The following is a 21,891-nucleotide window of genomic DNA, read 5'->3' on the forward strand; positions in this document are numbered from 1 at the left end:
GCCTGTCATTGTGTATACGCCCACATGTGTGATTCTATAGTCACATGGGCTGCTCAGGTGGGACAGAGAGGAAATGCTCAGCATAGAAACACACTGAGCATGTGCAGAGCTGCCAACACTGATCTGCACAATCCGTAGCTGCATTGGGGACATGGACAGAAGGGGGAGATAGAGAGCAGCAGGAACAACCCTTTTTCTTTTTGCAGAATACAGAAAAGGAATCTGTTAGTGATGAGCGAGTATGAACAGAACAGAATGGAATACACTATTTATTCATCGTTTTTTTTTTATGATGTAGGTTTAGTGACACTTTAAACCAGTACCAAGCTCACAGCTGCAGCAACAAGGGGATGTGCTGCAGCTTATTGTCAGAATACACGATGGCAGTGCTGATTTTTGTGTCTGCATTCTCATTCCAACGCCCCTCCCCCGTCCCCCTCCCCCGCTCAGGTGACAGAGACATGACAGCGGATAGCGGCACCTGGCAGCGCTGGGAGGGGTGACCGGCCACGGCTCAATCACGATTAGCTGCAGCAGACTCATCATCCGGCGGATATACGGGAGCCCACTAATTAATCAAAGTGCGCCTGTCAGGAGCGGAATATTAATAAGTGCTGCCACCGGGGCTGCTCTCCTCACCTTCCCGCATTACGGCAGCCATTCCCCTCCCCGGCAGACGCGCAACAGAATCACGTTTTGCATTTGTGAATAAAAAAGTAATTTTAAGCTGGTGAACTACATCCAACTCTCCGGCTGTTGTCACCGAGCTCATTTACTTCTGGGCCGTCGCCGCTCAAAGTTTTTTTTTTTTTTTTTATTGTTTTTGCAGGTTTAACCGTCTCGGTGACGCAGCAAACGCTCCGTAACGTCACCGATCTCCTCCGGATGGAGTCCAATGGCAAAACAGCTTTCTGAGAAGCCGGAGAATTCGGCACTGACCGGAGGTGAAAGGGTTAATGCGGTCACCACCACAATGACATAATACAAGGACGTTACAAAATATTAATAATCGCATCCCGAATAGCGGCTTCAGACGCCAAAGCTGCGTTACATTATTCATATTATTTACCTTCAGTATCATCCAATATTCATCAAGTGCCAACAATTTATGCCGCGCAGAACACCGAGAGAAATGTAAAGTTAACACAAAGATATTGAAGAGTCACTCCGGATTTATCAGTTTACCCGACAGGGTTGTTTAACCACTTGAGTATCGGCCGGTATTACACCCTCATTACCAGGGGGCGCTTTTCAGTTTCCACACCAACACAAGGCCACAGAGACTAAAGAGCAGCTTGGTGAGGGGTCCTGCCCGGTATTGGAGGAATCACTGGAATCTAGCAGGCTTTAAATAAATCTGAGTATAGGGCAAAGTGTGTGTGTGGGAGGGGGGGGGGAGAATTCAGAATATTCGATCGGGTCAAGGGTGACTAAGTAGGGTCAGGAAATAGGTAAGGAGGGGGGGGGGGAGAGGAAATTGAAAGATAAACTCAAGGAAAAAAAGCTAAACAGATAATATACGGTTTGCCTTGAGGTGTTGGATTTGTATTTCTGTCCATCTGGTCCTGAGATTGAGACGACTCTGTCACACAGCACAGCCCTGTCTTGCAGGCCAGGGGACTTGATTTAACATTATAGTCTCACCTTTCATCCTCTCCCAACACCCACCAACCCTTCACCCTCTCCCAACATCCACCAACCCTTCACCCTCTCCCAACATCCACCAACCCTTCACCCTCTCCCAACATCCACCAACCCTTCACCCTCTCCCAACATCCACCAACCCTTCACCCTCTCCCAACATCCACCAACCCTTCACCCTCTCCCAACATCCACCAACCCTTCACCCTCTCCCAACATTCACCAACCCTTCATCCTCTCCCAACATCCACCAACCCTTCACACCTCTCCCAACATCCACCAACCCTTCACCCTCTCCCAACATCCACCAACCCTTCACCCTCTCCAACACCCACCAACCCTTCATCCTCTCCCAACACCCACCAACCCTTCACCCTCTCCCAACATCCACCAACCCTTCATCCTCTCCAACACCCACCAACCCTTCACCCTCTCCCACATCCACCAACCCTTCACCCTCTCCCAACATCCACCAACCCTTCACCCTCTCCCAACATCCACCAACCCTTCACCCTCTCCCAACATCCACCAAGCCCTTCATCCTCTCCCAACATCCACCAACACCTCACTCTTTACCCTCTTCAACATCCACCAACCCTTCATCCTCTCCACCAACCTCTCACCCTTCATCCTCTCCACCAACCCCTCACCCTTCATCCTCTCCACCAACCTCTCACCCTTCATCTCTCCACCATCCCCTCACCCTTCATCCTCTCCACCAACCCCTCACCCTTCATCCTCTCCACCAACCCCTCACCCTTCATCCTCTCCACCAACCCCTCACCCTTCATCCTCTCCACCAACCCCTCACCCTTCATCCTCTCCACCAACCCCTCACCCTTCATCCTCTCCACCAACCCCTCACCCTTCATCCTCTCCACCAACCCCTCACCCTTCATCCTCTCCACCAACCCCTCACCCTTCATCCTCTCCACCAACCCCTCACCCTTCATCCTCTCCACCAACCCCTCACCCTTCATCCTCTCCACCAACCCCTCACCCTTCATCCTCTCCACCAACCCCTCACCCTTCATCCTCTCCACCAACCCCTCACCCTTCATCCTCTCCACCAACCCCTCACCCTTCATCCTCTCCACCAACCCCTCACCCTTCATCCTTTCCACCAACCCCTCACCCTTCATCCTCTCCACCAACCCCTCACCCTTCATCCTCTCCACCAACCCCTCACCCTTCATCCTCTCCACCAACCCCTCACCCTTCATCCTCTCCACCAACCCCTCACCCTTCATCCTCTCCACCAACCCCTCACCCTTCATCCTCTCCACCAACCCCTCACCCTTCATCCTCTCCAACATCCACCAACCCCTCACCCTTCACCCTCTTCAACATCCACCAACCCTTCATCCTCTCCACCAACCCCTCACCCTTCATCCTCTCCACCAACCCCTCACCCTTCACCCTCTCCACCAACCCCTCACCCTTCACCCTCTCCAACATTCCAATATCCACCAACCTTTCATCTTCTCAAACAACCACCAACTCCTCAACCCTTCAAAGGGCAGAGGGGATTTAAAGATAAGCTCAAGGCAAACCAGCTGAACATATAAAATACTGTTTGCCTAGAGGCGTTGGATTTGTATTTTGGTCAATCTGGTACGGAAATTGACAACTCTGGTCACACAGCACAGCCCTGGGGACTTTATTTTAGTTTAGCAACATTAAGGTCTCACCCTTCATCCTCTCCAACATCCACCAACCCTTCATCCTCTCCAGCATCCACCAACCCCTTACCCTTCATCCTCTCCAACATCCACCAACCCCTTACCCTTCATCCTCTCCAACAGCCACCAACTCCTCACCCTTTATGCTCACCAACATTCACCAACTCCTCACCCTTTATCACCTCCAACATTCACCAACTCCTCACCCTTTATCACCTCCAACATTCACCAACTCCTCACCCTTTATCACCTCCAACATTCACCAACTCCTCACCCTTTATCACCTCCAACATTCACCAACTCCTCACCCTTTATCACCTCCAACATTCACCAACTCCTCACCCTTTATCACCTCCAACATCCCCTAATCATAATCCTTTATTGGCCTTGCACATCAACCATCCCCCATCCTTTACCTTCAACCTGATAGTAGTTCAGTTTGTGTTTCTAAATTGACAAAATCTGAAAGTTGTTCCCCAGGATCCCACCCACTTTGGGCTCGCTCCTTTTCCCTGGTTCCCATTAAAAACACTGGTAATTTTCTTTAAATGAACCCCTTACATTTAATGATCGATTTTTCTTGTGACATTATCTTTTGTAAAATGTACTTTGCCCAGGTGCTGGATGTCCGCAGACGCTGCATGTCACCTCTACCAACTTTACTTGGGGGGGGGAAATAAGAACTACATTTCTCATGTTTCAAATGGGAATGCACTGAGGCAGTCATTCGACCAATGGCCAACGATTGGTTGTGACCGAGGCGCTGTGCAGATTGCCCCAACCCACACAAGGAAGCGTGATGCAAGTATGCCCCCCCCCCCCCCCCCCTCTTCAGTAAACTTCATAAAAGGAAATGTGACTGGGAGTAATTTCTCCATACAGAAAATAGCAGCGCCTGGTGGCACAACACAGAAACTGACATAAACCGGAAGCATAAGGGACCTGTTTTGAGGAGAATAACCAATAAATGATTTTTGGAAAAAAAGGAGAACATTTTCCAATAAGGTAAGTAAGCATCAAGCTTGCTACTGATATGCTTTCCTTCCTGGCTGTAGTACAGCTTGAGGGACGCAATACAGAGGCGGCCGTTACATGGGCAGTAATCCCCAGCTCCGATCGGGTGTTCAGGGGAGGGATGAATGATTTGGACATGCAAAGAAAAATAGTCGGGGGAGGGAAAAAATTGGACACAAAGAAAAACATATGGTCAGGGGAGGGAAAAAGGATTTGGACACGCAACAAAAAATGGTCAGGGGAGGGAGGGATGATTTGGACATGCAACGAAAAATGGTCAGGGGAGGGATGAGCGATTCGGACACGCAACAAAAAATGGTCAGGGGAGGGATGAGTGATTCGGACACGCAACTAAAAATGGTCAGGGGAGGGACGAATGATTTGGACACGCAATTAAAAATGGTCAGGGGAGGGATGAATGATTTGGACATGCAATTAAAAATGGTCAGGGGAGGGATGAGTGATTTGGACACGCAACTAAAAATGGTCAGGGGAGGGATGAGTGATTTGGACACGCAACTAAAAATGGTCAGGGGAGGGATGAGTGATTTGGACACGCAACGAAAAATGGTTAGGGGAGGGATGAATGATTTGGGCACGCAACGAAAAATGGTCAGGGGAGGGATGAATGATTTGGACACGCAACTAAAAATGGTCAGGGGAGGGATGAGTGATTTGGACACGCAACAAAAAATGGTCAGGGGAAGGATGAGTGATTTGGCCACGCAACAAAAAATGGTCAGGGGAGGGGAAAAGGATTTGGACACACAATGAAAAATGGTCAGGGGAGGGATGAATGATTTGGCCACGCAACAAAAAATGGTCAGGGGAGGGATGAATGATTTGGGCACGCAACAAAAAATGGTCAGGGGAGGGATGAATGATTTGGACACGCAACGAAAAATGGTCAGGGGAGGGATGAATGATTTGGACACGCAACGAAAAATGGTCAGGGGAGGGATGAATGATTTGGACACGCAACGAAAAATGGTCAGGGGAGGGATGAATGATTTGGACACGCAACGAAAAACGGTCAGGGGAGGGATGAATGATTTGGACACGCAACTAAAAATGGTCAGGGGAGGGACGAATGATTTGGACACGCAACTAAAAATGGTCAGGGGAGGGATGAGTGATTTGGACACGCAACAAAAAATGGTCAGGGGAGGGATGAGTGATTTGGCCACGCAACAAAAAATGGTCAGGGGAGGGATGAGTGATTTGGACACGCAACAAAAAATGGTCAGGGGAGGGATGAGTGATTTGGCCACGCAACAAAAAATGGTCAGGGGAGGGGAAAAGGATTTGGACACACAATGAAAAATGGTCAGGGGAGGGATGAATGATTTGGGCACGCAACAAAAAATGGTCAGGGGAGGGATGAATGATTTGGGCACGCAACGAAAAATGGTCAGGGGAGGGATGAATGATTTGGACACGCAACGAAAAATGGTCAGGGGAGGGATGAATGATTTGGACACGCAACGAAAAATGGTCAGGGGAGGGATGAATGATTTGGACACGCAACGAAAAATGGTCAGGGGAGGGATGAATGATTTGGACACGCAACGAAAAATGGTCAGGGGAGGGATGAATGATTTGGACACGCAACTAAAAATGGTCAGGGGAGGGACGAATGATTTGGACACGCAACTAAAAATGGTCAGGGGAGGGATGAGTGATTTGGACACGCAACAAAAAATGGTCAGGGGAGGGATGAGTGATTTGGCCACGCAACAAAAAATGGTCAGGGGAGGGGAAAAGGATTTGGACACACAATGAAAAATGGTCAGGGGAGGGATGAATGATTTGGGCACGCAGTGAAAAATGGTCAGGGGAAGGACGAATGATTTGGGCACGCAATGAAAAATGGTCAGGGGAGGGACGAATGATTTGGGCACGCAATGAAAAATGGTCAGGGGAGGGATGAATGATTTGGGCACGCAATGGAAAATGGTCAGGGGAGGGACGAATGATTTGGGCACCCAATGAAAAATGGTCAGGGGAGGGACGAATGATTTGGGCACGCAATGAAAAATGGTCAGGGGAGGGACGAATGATTTGGGCACGCAATGAAAAATGGTCAGGGGAGGGACGAATGATTTGGGCACGCAATGAAAAATGGTCAGGGGAGGGACGAATGATTTGGGCACCCAATGAAAAATGGTCAGGGGAGGGACGAATGATTTGGGCACGCAATGAAAAATGGTCAGGGGAGGGGCGAATGATTTGGGCACGCAATGAAAAATGGTCAGGGGAGGGACGAATGATTTGGGCACGCAATGAAAAATGGTCAGGGGAGGGATGAATGATTTGGGCACGCAATGGAAAATGGTCAGGGGAGGGACGAATGATTTGGGCACCCAATGAAAAATGGTCAGGGGAGGGACGAATGATTTGGGCACGCAATGAAAAATGGTCAGGGGAGGGACGAATGATTTGGGCACGCAATGAAAAATGGTCAGGGGAGGGAAAAAATTGGACACAAAGAAAAAAAATATGGTCAGGGGAGGGACGAATGATTTGGGCACGCAATGAAAAATGGTCAGGGGAGGGACGAATGATTTGGGCACGCAATGAAAAATGGTCAGGGGAGGGACGAATGATTTGGGCACGCAATGAAAAATGGTCAGGGGAGGGACGAATGATTTGGGCACGCAATGAAAAATGGTCAGGGGAGGGACGAATGATTTGGGCACGCAATGAAAAATGGTCAGGGGAGGGACGAATGATTTGGGCACGCAATGAAAAATGGTCAGGGGAGGGAAAAAATTGGACACAAAGAAAAAAAATATGGTCAGGGGAGGGATGAATGATTTGGCCAAACAAACAAAGAAAAGAAAAAAATGGCGGTTCTTACCCTTTGGCTACGCAAGGTTACTCCTGCCGATTTGAAATCTGGGAATCGGATACCCGCCGTTTCGGGAACAGCCTGAGAAAACAAAATAAGGATTAATAATATGGAGAACAAAAAAAATAATAAATACAGAGGACACACGCACACCTTAACCAACAGCAGGCAAAGAACTGGCTTCAGCAGTGTGCCCCCCGTGTCCTATGTGTGTATAGGAAATCTCTGCTGTTCTCAAGCTAGATTACCCTCGTTGTGTCCTCCGCACCGGGTGCAGGCGATTCCTGGAGCCGCCTGCGTTTCAACACACGAAGAGAAGAAGGGGAATCGCTACACACTGAGGACTTCACACAGACTGACTTATTTGAAGCCAAGAGTCTTTATGACAGCCCCCGCCCTTGAGACCTCCCCACTAACGCGTCTCACCTGCTTAGATGTAAAGGTTCTCCATGAGTAGGCCTATTCCACTGAAATAAGTTAACATGAAGGTCCCCAGGACAGGGGCTGTCAGTAACTGCTGGGTTCATACAAATGGGAACCTGTGTGATGTCATCTGTGTGCAGAGAGATCCCGTCTTCTCTTCAAGTGTTGATGCCCTTCTATGGTCACCTGACCTTCTTTCTTTTCGATTCCAACAGACACAAAGGCGGGAAGGTTGCCTTTGGGAGCTGATCGAAAAGAAAGTTAGGTGACCCTGGCAAAAAAGACAAGAAGGGGGCAACAAGTGTAGTTATGAATGTATTCCATTTATTAAAAGGAGAAAGGAGCTCTGAAACGCGTAGCCACCTCCCTTTACTGCAGGATCATCCCAGTGTGATGTCACATTCGCATGTGTGCCCCCAGTGTGCTTCCGGGTGGTTCTGGACACTTCTGGGTTCATCTGTCGGCATTCAGTCCACAAAGCTGGCAGCTGCAGCCTCCAACGCAGAGGGAGATTATATCCCCCGAGCACAGGTTTTCCTTTTTGATGAGCGAGTGCTTACTTGTTACTTTTATCAAGTCAGTTGTCTTTAAAGAGGAAGTAAACCCTGATGAGTTTACTTCCTCTTTCATTCCCTGCAAAGGCAAAGCATAATGGACTACTATACATCGCATCGCATCACATCGCATAGTAGCCCATTATGTGTCACTTACCTGACACAGGAGCCAGCGAAGTCACCGCTGTCCCCTGTAGTCCGCCGCATCCATCTTCTTGGTGGGGTCTCGCAGCTCAGCCGCTGTCATTCGGCGAAGCCGCGATGACGTCACCCCCGCGCATGCACACCGGAGCCGACACGCGCGGCAGCTCCGTCTTTGAGAATGCCGCACTCAGTGCGCCTGCGCGCCGCTGTCTACGGCGCATTGTCTTCGGGCAAATATCTCCTAAACCGTATAGGTTTAGGAGATATTTCTTGGACCTACAAGTAAGCCTTAATCTAGGCTTACCTGTAGGTCAAAGTGGTTTGTAAGGGTTTACAACCACTTTAAATAAATGGAATACATTCAATACTACACTTAGCTGCCGCCCTCTTCTTGAATATCCACCGAGACAGATTCTACCTCTTGGGTTGAGCCGCCATAAGTGGAATGGATATTTGTAATCATATACTGCAGTGACTGTTTGGACACTTCTTACACATTGTAGTGATTATTGACTTTATCCTCTTCCTCCAGACAGTTTCCAGCACACATTTGTAGCTGGGTGACTAGGTGGTGCCTCGCCCCTTATGCGCCCCTTATTCTTTACCATTCAGGTGACCCCAGCAAGACATCAACACTTGAAGAGAAGAAGAACTCTCTGCACACTGATGTCACACAGATTCCGATTTATATGAAGCCAAAGATCCCTGCCCTCGGGACCGCCCCTCTAACGCGTTTCACCCAAAAGGGCTTACTTGTAGAGATTCTCTAGGTGGTTTACCGCAGTGAAATGCGTTAGTGGGAGGTCCTGAGGGCAGGGACTGTCATAGTGATCACTGGCTTCAAACAAATCAGAATCTGTGCAATGTCATCAGTGTGCAGAGAGTTCCTTTCCCACTCTCCGCTCATTACCCATCCTACCCCCCCGCTCTCCGCTCATTACCCATCCTACCCCCCCGCTCTCCGCTCATTACCCATCCTACCCCCCCGCTCTCCGCTCATTACCCATCCTACCCCCCGCTCTCCGCTCATTACCCATCCTACCCCCCCGCTCTCCGCTCATTACCCATCCTACCCCCCCCGCTCTCCGCTCATTACCCATCCTACCCCCCCGCTCTCCGCTCATTACCCATCCTACCCCCCCCCCCCCGCTCTCCGCTCATTACCCATCCTACCCCCCCGCTCTCCGCTCATTACCCATCCTACCCCCCCCGCTCATTACCCATCCTACCCCCCCCCCGCTCTCCGCTCATTACCCATCCTACCCCCCCGCTCTCCGCTCATTACCCATCCTACCCCCCACTCTCCGCTCATCACCCATCCTACCCCCCACTCTCCGCTCATCACCCATCCTACCCCCCACTCTCCGCTCATCACCCATCCTACCCCCCACTCTCCGCTCATCACCCATCCTACCCCCCACTCTCCGCTCATCACCCATCCTACCTCCAACTCTCCGCTCATTACCCATCCTACCTCCAACTCTCTGCTCATTACCCATCCTACCCTCCACTCTCCGCTTATTACCCATCCTACCCCCAGCTCTCCGCTTATTACCCATCCTGCCCCCCGCTCTCCGCTTATTACCCATCCTACCCTCCATCGCTCTGTTCGATCTCGTAGTCCTTACTGCTTTTTAGTACATAAAAATCTGACAGGGGTTTTAACCCTTCCCTATTCTGTCCAGAACTTTAAAGTAAAACTTTAATCTTGAAAACGTATTTTTTTTTTTTTTTTACAACCTCGTCGCTCACTGTTCAGGCTACTTATACAAGACAAAGCGATTGCCCATCACATGCCCCGTCCAGTCTTACACACACATGCACACACACTGATCGCTCATTTCCGACAGATCTGAAGGATGTGATTAACCCCCGATAGGCTGCAGACGCCCTACAGCCGTACCGAGTTACTTGGCTCGATAGCCGTTTGATTGCAGCCATTAAACACCCAGAAAGGGAGCTCAGGGGAGCAGCCTCGTCCTTGCTATTGATTCAAGGTTTCCTGATTGCCCCCTGAGCGTAAACAGAGCGGCCGTCGAGGGCTCTTAGCATGCACGCTGCACAAGGGCGGCCTGACACTTGTCAATGATTTTATGCCAGCACCCATCAGGAAGAAGCCATCGCCTCCAGACACGCACGAGGTGTTAATTCCAGATATCTGCAAAAAAAAACAAATACCCGACAACCTGGCACACGCAATGAGACGATGCACCGGGGCGGCGCCGGACACGGAGCACATGCTCCAGGATTAAGAATTACAAGTCCCTGAATACAATTACAGGCATCAGATAAACGCTATTAGATTGCAAGCTCCTGTGAGCAAAGCCCTCCGAACCCTACTGTACTGTAACTGTACGGTTTTCCCTTTTTTATTGTAAAGTGCTGAGCAAACTGCTGGCGCTATACAAATCCTGTATAATAATAATAATATACAGTATCTGACAAAAGTAAGTACACCCCTCAGTGACATTTGTGTTACCCAACTTCCATTAGAGTGTAAGCTCCACTGGCACAGAGACTGATGTGATTGGCTCAGTGATCTCTGTACAGCACTGCGGTATATGTCAGAGCTACAGTATCTGACAAAAGTACGTACACCCCTCGGTGACATTTGTGTAAATCTTTCCTTCTCTCTTTTCATGTGACAACACTGAAGAAATGACACTTGTCTACAATGTAAAGTAGTGAGTGTACAGCTTGTATAACAGTGTAAATTTCCTGTCCCCTCAAAATAACTCAACACACAGCCATTAACCACTTCAATACCGGGCACTTTCGCACCTTCCTGCCCAGGCCAATTTTCAGCGCTGTCACTTTTTAAACGAAAGTTGTGCAGTCATGCTACACTGTACCCAACCTAAATTTTATTTACCATTTTGTTCCCACAAATAGAGCTTTCTTTTGGGGGTATTTGATCACCTCTGTGGTTTTTATTTTTTGCTAAACTAATAAAAAAAGACCGGCAAAAAAAAAAAATAATAAAGTTTGTTTTGTTATACATTTTTGTAAATAAGTTAATTTTCTCCTTCACTGATGGGCACTGATCAGGCGGCACTGATGAGCACAGATAGGTGGCACTGATATGCGGCACTGGTGGGCATTGATAGGCGGCACTGATGGGCATTGATAGCCAGCACTGGTGGGTACTTATGGGTGGCACTGATGGATTTAACTGATAGGCATCACCGGAGGCACTGGCAGGTATTTTACTTTGGCACTGATGGGAAGCTGCCTGGGCACTGATTGGCATTTTCCTGGTGGTCCAGTGTGGTGGCCATCCCTGACGGCATCCTGGTGGAACTAGGTGGGCATCGAGGGGGGCTACGCTAACAATCAGCACAGACCTCAACCCCCCCTATCAGGAGAGCAGCCGATCGGCTCTCCTCTACTCAAGTGAGGAAAAGCCAATGAGCAGTTCTTCCCATTTACATTGTGATCAGCTCTGATTGGACACAGCTGATCAGGTGGTAGAGTCTCCTTCAGAGTGACACACCGCAAACAACGAACGCCGCGATGCGCTCCCCTGGGGGAGGGGGCAGCGGCTTGATATCCTGAAAGACGTCATATGACGTCAGGACAGGATATCGCAACCACTTTGCCAACGTAATTTTGTTATATGGCGGGCGCCAAGTGGTTAATGTCTAAATCGCTGGCAACAAAAGCGGGTACACCTCCAAGTGAAAATTTCCACATTGGGCCCAAAGTGGAAATATTTTTGTGTGGCCGCCATCTTTACGTAGAGCGACAATTCCTTCTTTCAGATCCTCAGAGAGTTCTTTGCCATGGGGTGCCATGTTGTACTTCCAGTGACCAGTATGAGAGAGTGAGAGCGATAACACCAAATTTAACACAGCTGCTCCCCATTCACACCTGAGACCTTGTAACACTAACGAGTCACATGACACCGGGGGGAGGGAAAATGGCTAATTGGGCCCAATTTGGAGATTTTCACTTTTCAGGGGTGTACTGACTTTTGTTGCCAGCGGTTTAGACATTAATGGCTGTGTGTTGAGTTATTTTGAGGGGACAGGAAATTTACACTGTTATACAAGCTGTACACTCACTACTTTACATTGTAGACAAGTGTCATTTCCTCAGTGTTGTCACATGAAAAGAGAGAAGACATGTCACTGAGGGGTGTACTTACTTTTGTCAGATACTGTAAATCCTGAATAATAATAATCAGTGGTTAACATGTTGCTGACCACCTCACATATGAGTGCGGCGGCAGAGCGGCTCTCCTGCGTCTGATCGCGTATCTCGTGCATGACCCGACACGTCCAGGTAGGGAGGGAGCGCAGCTCGGCGGTGCTGTTATTTGACACCGCAGAAGCCGATCATCGGGTGCCGGGCATTCATTGCGTGCCGGGCACTGTATGTCTGCCGGCACCCACTGATTGGACAGGAGAGACACAAATCGGAGCTCTGCCTATGCAAACAAGGAGGGGGGGGGGGGGAGTGATGGATTAAAGGGAATAAAATCCAGCACATCCCTTAATAAAAAAATAAAATAAAAAAGCAACTCACACATAGTAAAACACAAACACTGTCTAGGCACACATTAAAGCATTAAAGTGGAGTTCCACCCTAAAGTGGAACTTCCGCTCATTGGAACCCTCCCCCCCTCCGGTGTCACAGGTGGCACCTTTCAGGGAGGAGGGGGGTGCAGATACCTGTCTAAGACACCTATTTGTACCCACTTCCGGGGCATAGACTCCCACAGGAGTCTATGCTGTTTCCTGTCCCGCCGCACTGTCTGCTGGGACACACAAGGGTCCCAGGAGACAGTGCGGACCATTCCCATTGCACTGCGCGACTCCCGCATGCGCAGTAGGGAACCGGGAAGCGAAGCCGCAACGCTTCACTTCCCGATTCCCTCACCTAGAATGGCGGCAGCAGCAGCCGAGGGCCGAGCGATCGATCGGCCTCGGCTGCCGGCATCGCTGGAACCCGGGACAGGTGAGTGTCCATTTATTAAAAGTCAGCAGCTGTAGTATTTATAGCTGCTGGCTTTTAATATTTTTTTTGTAGGTGGAATCCTTCTTTAAGCTGCATTTTCAGCTCATAAAACACCCAAAAAAAAAAAAAAAAAAAAAAAGGCCAATAAGCGAAATCCCATTCATTTCAATGGCACCTGTTCACATCAGAGCGTTTTGTCACCTGAAGCAAAAAAAAAGCCTGAAAAAAACGCATTAAACTAAAAAAAATAAAAAAATAAAAAAAAGATGACGAGCTTCTTTGGGGCAGATTTCAGGCATTTTTCTGCTTTTTTGGTGACCTGTACAAAATCGCAGTAAAAACAGCCTGAGGCTCCGCTCACAGCTAAGCGTTTTGATTTCAGGTAGAAATTCATGCTGTTTTTTTTTTAGGGTGGCCCTCCACTCAAATAAAATAAAATATTAAAGTGGTGAGTATAATAAACACAATATATATATATATATATATTATTATATATTTATTGTATTGTTTATTTAACTTTTTTTGTCTTTTTTTTTATTTTATTTTTATTTTTACACGCCCTCTTTAAATTTATTTTTTTATTCCTATTACAAGGAATGATGTGCGACAGGTCCTCCTCATGAAAGAGATGTGGGGTATACAAGACCCCACATCTGTCCACCAGGCTAAAAAGACCAAGGTCAAAAAAAAAAAATTAAACTAACTTTCTCGGCCTTTCCAGCTGAGTCCCCGCCATTGTTTACATCTGCCCACCATAGAGATGACTGGGGACCATCTGGTCACCGGAAATCTCTACGATCAACTTCTGTCAGCGACCGATTTGTTCTCCAGCTTGCCGATGGCACGGGGGAGGGGGGCGGGTGAGAGGGGATGTCACCTCCCGCCGCCTGTAAGAACGATCAAGCGGCTGAACTGTTTCTATGATTGTTCTTTCGTGGTACAGAATCGCCACTGAAAAAAATATCTGGGATGATGCCTGTAGCTGCACCCACCATTCCTATATCCCTACTCAAAGTCAATGACGTACCTCGGGTGGGAAGTGGTTAAAAAAATGTTTTTGTTTTTACATTGTCACTTTGAAACTTTATAATCATTTATTGCTGTCACAAGGAATGTAAACATCCCATGTGACAGTAATAGGGGGTGACGGGTCCTCTTTATGGAGGGATCCGGGGTCTATAATGAATGTAAACATCCCATGTGACAGTAATAGGAGGTGACGGGTCCTCTTTATGGAGAGATCCGGGGTCTATAATGAATGTAAACATCCCATGTGACAGTAATAGGAGGTGACGGGTCCTCTTTATGGAGAGATCCGGGGTCTATAATGAATGTAAACATCCCATGTGACAGTAATAGGGGGTGACGGGTCCTCTTTATGGAGAGATCCGGGGTCTATAATGAATGTAAACATCCCATGTGACAGTAATAGGGGGTGACGGGTCCTCTTTATGGAGAGATCCGGGGTCTATAATGAATGTAAACATCCCATGTGACAGTAATAGGGGGTGACGGGTCCTCTTTATGGAGAGATCCGGGGTCTATAATGAATGTAAACATCTCATGTGACAGTAATAGGGGGTGACGGGTCCTCTTTATGGAGGGATCCGGGGTCTATAATGAATGTAAACATCCCATGTGACAGTAATAGGAGGTGACGGGTCCTCTTTATGGAGAGATCCGGGGTCTATAATGAATGTAAACATCCCATGTGACAGTAATAGGGGGTGACGGGTCCTTTTTATGGAGGGATCCGGGGTCTATAATGAATGTAAACATCCCATGTGACAGTAATAGGGGGTGACGGGTCCTCTTTATGGAGAGATCCGGGGTCTATAATGAATGTAAACATCCCATGTGACAGTAATAGGAGGTGACGGGTCCTCTTTATGGAGAGATCCGGGGTCTATAATGAATGTAAACATCCCATGTGACAGTAATAGGGGGTGACGGGTCCTCTTTATGGAGAGATCCGGGGTCTATAATGAATGTAAACATCCCATGTGACAGTAATAGGAGGTGACGGGTCCTCTTTATGGAGAGATCCGGGGTCTATAATGAATGTAAACATCCCATGTGACAGTAATAGGGGGTGACGGGTCCTCTTTATGGAGAGATCCGGGGTCTATAATGAATGTAAACATCCCATGTGACAGTAATAGGAGGTGACGGGTCCTCTTTATGGAGAGATCCGGGGTCTATAATGAATGTAAACATCCCATGTGACAGTAATAGGGGGTGACGGGTCCTCTTTATGGAGAGATCCGGGGTCTATAATGAATGTAAACATCTCATGTGACAGTAATAGGGGGTGACGGGTCCTCTTTATGGAGGGATCCGGGGTCTATAATGAATGTAAACATCCCATGTGACAGTAATAGGAGGTGACGGGTCCTCTTTATGGAGAGATCCGGGGTCTATAATGAATGTAAACATCCCATGTGACAGTAATAGGGGGTGACGGGTCCTCTTTATGGAGGGATCCGGGGTCTATAATGAATGTAAACATCCCATGTGACAGTAATAGGGGGTGACGGGTCCTCTTTATGGAGAGATCCGGGGTCTATAATGAATGTAAACATCCCATGTGACAGTAATAGGAGGTGACGGGTCCTCTTTATGGAGAGATCCGGGGTCTATAATGAATGTAAACATCCCATGTGACAGTAATAGGGGGTGACGGGTCCTCTTTATGGAGAGATCCGGGGTCTATAATGAATGTAAACATCCCATGTGACAGTAATAGGAGGTGACGGGTCCTCTTTATGGAGAGATCCGAGGTCTATAATGAATGTAAACATCCCATGTGACAGTAATAGGGGGTGACGGGTCCTCTTTATGGAGAGATCCGGGGTCTATAATGAATGTAAACATCCCATGTGACAATAATAGGGGGTGACGGGTCCTCTTTATGGAGAGATCCGGGGTCTATAATGAATGTAAACATACCGTGTGACAGTAATAGGGGGTGACGGGTCCTCTTTATGGAGAGATCCGGGGTCTATAATGAATGTAAACATCACATGTGACAGTAATAGGAGGTGACGGGTCCTCTTTATAGAGAGATCCGGGGTCTAGAATGTAAACATCCCATATGACAGTAATAGGAGGTGACGGGTCCTCTTTATGGAGAGATCCGGGGTCTATAATGAATGTAAACATCCCATGTGACAGTAACAGGGGGTGACGGGTCCTCTTTATGGAGAGATCCGGGGTCTATAATGAATGTAAACATCCCATGTGACAGTAATAGGGGGTGACGGGTCCTCTTTATGGAGAGATCCGGGGTCTATAATGAATGTAAACATCTCATGTGACAGTAATAGGGGGTGACGGGTCCTCTTTATGGAGGGATCCGGGGTCTATAATGAATGTAAACATCCCATGTGACAGTAATAGGGGGTGACGGGTCCTCTTTATGGAGGGATCCGGGGTCTATAATGAATGTAAACATCCCATGTGACAGTAATAGGGGGTGACGGGTCCTCTTTATGGAGAGATCCGGGGTCTATAATGAATGTAAACATCCCATGTGACAGTAATAGGAGGTGACGGGTCCTCTTTATGGAGAGATCCGGGGTCTATAATGAATGTAAACATCCCATGTGACAATAATAGGGGGTGACGGGTCCTCTTTATGGAGAGATCCGGGGTCTATAATGAATGTAAACATCCCGTGTGACAGTAATAGGAGGTGACGGGTCCTCTTTATGGAGGGATCCGGGGTCTATAATGAATGTAAACATCCCATGTGACAGTAATAGGAAGTGACGGGTCCTCTTTATGGAGAGATGTGGGGTCTATAATGAATGTAAACATCCCATGTGACAGTAATAGGAGGTGACGGGTCCTCTTTATGGAGAGATGTGGGGTCTATAATGAATGTAAACATCCCATGTGACAATAATAGGGGGTGACGGGTCCTCTTTATGGAGAGATCCGGGGTCTATAATGAATGTAAACATCCCATGTGACAGTAATAGGAGGTGACGGGTCCTCTTTATGGAGGGATCCGGGGTCTATAATGAATGTAAACATCCCATGTGACAGTAATAGGAAGTGACGGGTCCTCTTTATGGAGAGATGTGGGGTCTATAATGAATGTAAACATCCCATGTGACAGTAATAGGGGGTGACGGGTCCTCTTTATGGAGAGATCCGGGGTCTATAATGAATGTAAACATCCCATGTGACAGTAATAGGAGGTGACGGGTCCTCTTTATGGAGGGATCCGGGGTCTATAATGAATGTAAACATCCCATGTGACAGTAATAGGAGGTGACGGGTCCTCTTTATGGAGGGATCCGGGGTCTATAATGAATGTAAACATCCCATGTGACAGTAATAGGAAGTGACGGGTCCTCTTTATGGAGAGATGTGGGGTCTATAATGAATGTAAACATCCCATGTGACAGTAATAGGGGGTGACGGGTCCTCTTTATGGAGAGATCCGGGGTCTATAATGAATGTAAACATCCCATGTGACAGTAATAGGAGGTGACGGGTCCTCTTTATGGAGAGATCCGGGGTCTATAATGAATGTAAACATCCCATGTGACAGTAATAGGAGGTGACGGGTCCTCTTTATGGAGAGATCCGGGGTCTATAAGACCCGAAACCCTTGCCTGTAAAAGCATTCAAAACGCCAAGATCGATGCGATCGAATGCGATTTATTTTTAAAAATGGCTCCGTTTTCATCCGGGGGAACCCGATGTAATGAATGCTCTTCGCTTCCTTGTTCTTATTTCATCATAGACGGGAACGGTTTTGTTAATCTCTGTGATCAGCAAGGGGAAGCGTCGGATGGGATCGGTTGTCCTGGTGGGACGGGACGGCCCAATGAAGCCGTAGTAAGGAGATGGGGGGGGGGGGGGGGTTCTCCTGTGCAAGGTGCCCGCACACCGGGGGGCCAAACCGCCTCTTCTGTGCCAATAGGGGCAGCTCGGAATTGAGCAAGCACGGAGGGCTTTCCGAGAGGGCTCTCACCAAAAGAGGGGGGACCCCGGAAGGAGAAGATTGGGGGTCACCCTGTGCCAGAGACATTCTGCCTTCTCTATGCGGTGGGACTGCACTGGAACAGTCGCCCAATCCAGTCCCACCGCATCTGGCTTGAATCTACCCCAAGACCCCATTCACACTGGGGCCAGCTGTGCGTTAGCGCTAAAGCGCCGGTGAAAATCGCCCCTCGCTATTGGCAGAAGAAGGGGGGGTTAAAAAACGCCCGTGTTGCAGAGCTTCCGAATCGCTTTTCAGGTGTGTCGGAAGCGTTGCCCATTCATTGCATTGGGCATGAGCGGTGGAGGAGGGGTGCTTACAGCGTTCCCAGACCGCCCCAAAAGGCGCTGCTTGCAGGACTTTTTCTAACGTCCCGCAGGCGTACCGCTCCAGTGTGCAAGGCTCGGGGGCTTCCACATTCGGGAGGCATAGGAGGAGCTTTACAGACGCCAATTCTACCGCTAAAACGGCGAAAACTGCCTCAGTGTGAAAAGGAGCGTCACTACTTGCTGCCCGCACTATAGCCCAAAGTCGGCTGCAGCACGGGCCTTAACTGGCGGGAGGGCGCCCATGGACGTCCTACTGAGCAAGCGCTGTCTGCGTGACCCTGCAGGCGGCGCGCTCCATGACCACCCAGTGTCTCATAATCAGTGCCACAGATCAGTGCCACCCCATCAGTGCCCAGTGTCTCATAATCAGTGCCACAGATCAGTGCCACCCCATCAGTGCCCAGTGTCTCATAATCAGTGCCACAGATCAGTGCCACCCCATCAGTGTCTTTTTTTTTTTTCAAAATTTTGGTCCTTTTTTGTTTTATTTAGCAAAAAAAATTAAAAACCCAACAGCCATTATAGTGGTTGTAAACCCCTTACAACCTCTTTAACCTACAGGTAAGACTAGATCAAGGCTTACCTGTAGGTGCAAGAACCATCTCCCAGACCTAAAATGTTTAGTAGAAATTTGCAGGAATATTGGCACTGAGCGTGGCGTTTCCAACAGCGATCATGCCGCTGGTGGCGGTACCAGCACGCATGCGCGGGAGTGACGTCACCGCTGCTCCGGCCAGTCACAGCGCTGGAGCTGCGATACCCGGAAGTCACCCCGGGATAGATGGGCGGCGTCGGAGGAGGCGAACGAGGGCTTCGATCTCAGGTAAGTATTTCATAATGAGCTAGTATGCTATGCGTCCTTTTTTTCCCCCCACAAATAGAGATTTCTTTTGGTGGTATTTGATCACCTCTGCGGTTTTTAATTTTTTGTGCTATAAAACAAGAAAAAAAAAAAAAAAAAAAAGGAAGAGCGACAATTTAAAAAAAAAAAACTTACACTTTTAGCGATAATAAATATCCATAAAAAAATAAAAATAAAAAATAAAATAAAAAAGGTCTTCCTCAGTTTAGGCCAATATGTATTCTTCTACATATTTTTGGTAAAAAAATAAAAATAAGCGTATATTGATTTTTTTTTTTTTTGTGCAAACCAAAGTTATAGCGTCTGCAAAAATAGGGGATGTATTTATGGCATTTTTATTATTTATTTTTACTAACAATGGTGGTGATCTGCGATTTTTAGCGGGACTGTGACATTGTGGCGGACAGATCGGACACTTGACACTTTTTTTGGGACCAGTGACATTTATACAGCGATCAGAGCTAAAAATAGCCACCATTTACTGTATAAATGTCACTGGCAGGGAAGGGGTTAACACCCTTTCCCTGCCAGGAACATCAAGGGGGGGCGATCAAGGGGTTACATGTGTTCCCTGGGAGGTGTTTCTAACTGTGAGTGGGGGGGGGGAGGGGACTGACAGGGAGTAGAGGGAGATCGCTGTTCCTGATCACCAGGAACAGATGATCTCTCTACTCCCCTGACAGAACGGGGATCTGTTTACATTGACAGATCCCTGTTCTTGCTCTCGGCTCCGGCGGTGCACATCTGCCATCGCTCCCAAAGAGGCCGACATACTGGTACGGCGATTTGCGCAGCTGAACCAACATGCCACAGTATAATGATGGCGGCTGGTCAGCAAGCGGTTCATTTCAATTTTAAATTAATATGAATGAATGGTCGGCCATTAGGATGGGTTCACAGCGGTGCGATGTGTGAAACCCTGCGGCTCCTTTGTGGCTTCCCGCATCCCGCCTGAATCGCAGACACCGACATCTGCGAACCTCTTCGGGTGTCAATGTAAAGTTAATGACACCCCCAGATCGGTTCGCAGATCGCAGTGTGAACTGTCAAATGGTACAGAAATTTAATCGCATTGGGTGGATCCGATTCCAGTGTGGACCACAAAAAAAAAAAAAGGGGGGGGGGGGGGGTCCTGCACTTGTTTCGGTCTGAATGTAATGCAAATTCGCATTGCACAGAAAACGCATGTGATCTGCACAGCAATGTGGTGCGAATCACATGCGATGTCTGTGTACCCACCTGTGTCTGCCCAGCCCGATTGGCACCTTTTAGCGCAAGAAAAGCTCAAGAAAAACGTATCCCTGTAAATTCTATGCATGTTACACCGGTCCGTTGCGCTTCTGTTGTGGTGTTAAAAATTCTGCTTGCTGCGTTTTTGGTAAAAAAAAAATAACGCAGCAAGAATGCATCATTAACGCACCTGTGTTACATTTTTGATGTCACGTGACCTACGAAAAAAACCATAAAGCACAGAAAATCGTGGTAAAAATCTGAAAAAAAAAAAAAAAAATCGCTGCAAATTCGCGGTAAAAACACAGCAACTTCAATGGCAAAAAAAAAAAAAAGTCACATGCGTTTTCAGCGCCTATTTCTCCTATGCCGATTATTTTCAATACAACGATAACACCATTTTCACCCGATATGTTTCAGCGGCTGAAATTTCGGTACATCTCTAGTCACGGATGTACAAATTTTCAGATACGCCGCCGATATCTTCCGACGAAACAGATCTTCAGGTCTGGGAAATGAACGGATCGCTGTCTTTATTCAACCTCACAAAACTATGTAACTTTGTATGGAGATTGAATCTCATCCCACTGCAGGAAGAAGAAGAAGAAGAAGAAGAAAGAAGAAAGAAGAAGGAAGAAAAAGAAGAAGAAGGAAGAAAAAGAAGAAGAAGAAGGAAGGAGAAGAAGAAAGAAGAAGAAGACGAAGAAGAAGAAGAAGAAGACGAAGAAGACGAAGAAGAAGAAGAAGACGAAGAAGAAGAAGAAGAAGACGAAGAAGAAGAAGACGAAGACGAAGACGAAGAAGAAGACGAAGAAGAAGAAGACGAAGAAGACGAAGAAGAAGAAGACGACGACGACGACGACGACGAAGACGAAGAAGAAGACGAAGAAGAAGAAGATGAAGAAGAAGAAGAAGACGAAGACGAAGAAGACGAAGAAGAAGACGAAGAAGAAGAAGACGACGAAGAAGACGAAGATGAAGACGAAGAAGAATCGCTGCTGTTGTCGCATCATCACAGTGTAATGCATTGTACAGATACAGTGCGTCAGTGTGCGGAGCGGGTATCTGAGGTTTATATATGGGAGGTAGGATTGCTGTGCACATCTATATGAACCATTTTCATGTGTTCTGTGATTCTTTTTAATATTCATCAGAAAATTATATTTTATATTTTATAAAATACAAAAGTTTTCTTTTTTTACACGG

At 47.8% G+C, this 21,891-nt stretch overlaps 1 protein-coding gene across 2 annotated transcripts in view; it reads right to left on the bottom strand.

The window, feature by feature from the left end:
* Positions 1-21,891, bottom strand: part of DMAP1 (DNA methyltransferase 1 associated protein 1) — a 130,282-nt gene that overhangs the window by 39,765 nt on the left and 68,626 nt on the right. For both annotated transcript variants that reach the window (XM_077450763.1, XM_077450762.1), the window contains exon 8: positions 7,198-7,269. In XM_077450763.1, coding sequence (XP_077306889.1) covers positions 7,198-7,269 — 72 coding nt within the window. The remainder of the gene's footprint in view (positions 1-7,197; positions 7,270-21,891) is intronic.

This window comes from Lithobates pipiens, unplaced genomic scaffold, assembly GCF_037356315.1.
Source record: "Lithobates pipiens isolate NorthernLeopardFrog02 unplaced genomic scaffold, aLitPip1_a1.2 Scaffold_23, whole genome shotgun sequence".
In the NCBI taxonomy this organism is placed as follows: Eukaryota; Metazoa; Chordata; class Amphibia; order Anura; family Ranidae; genus Lithobates; species Lithobates pipiens.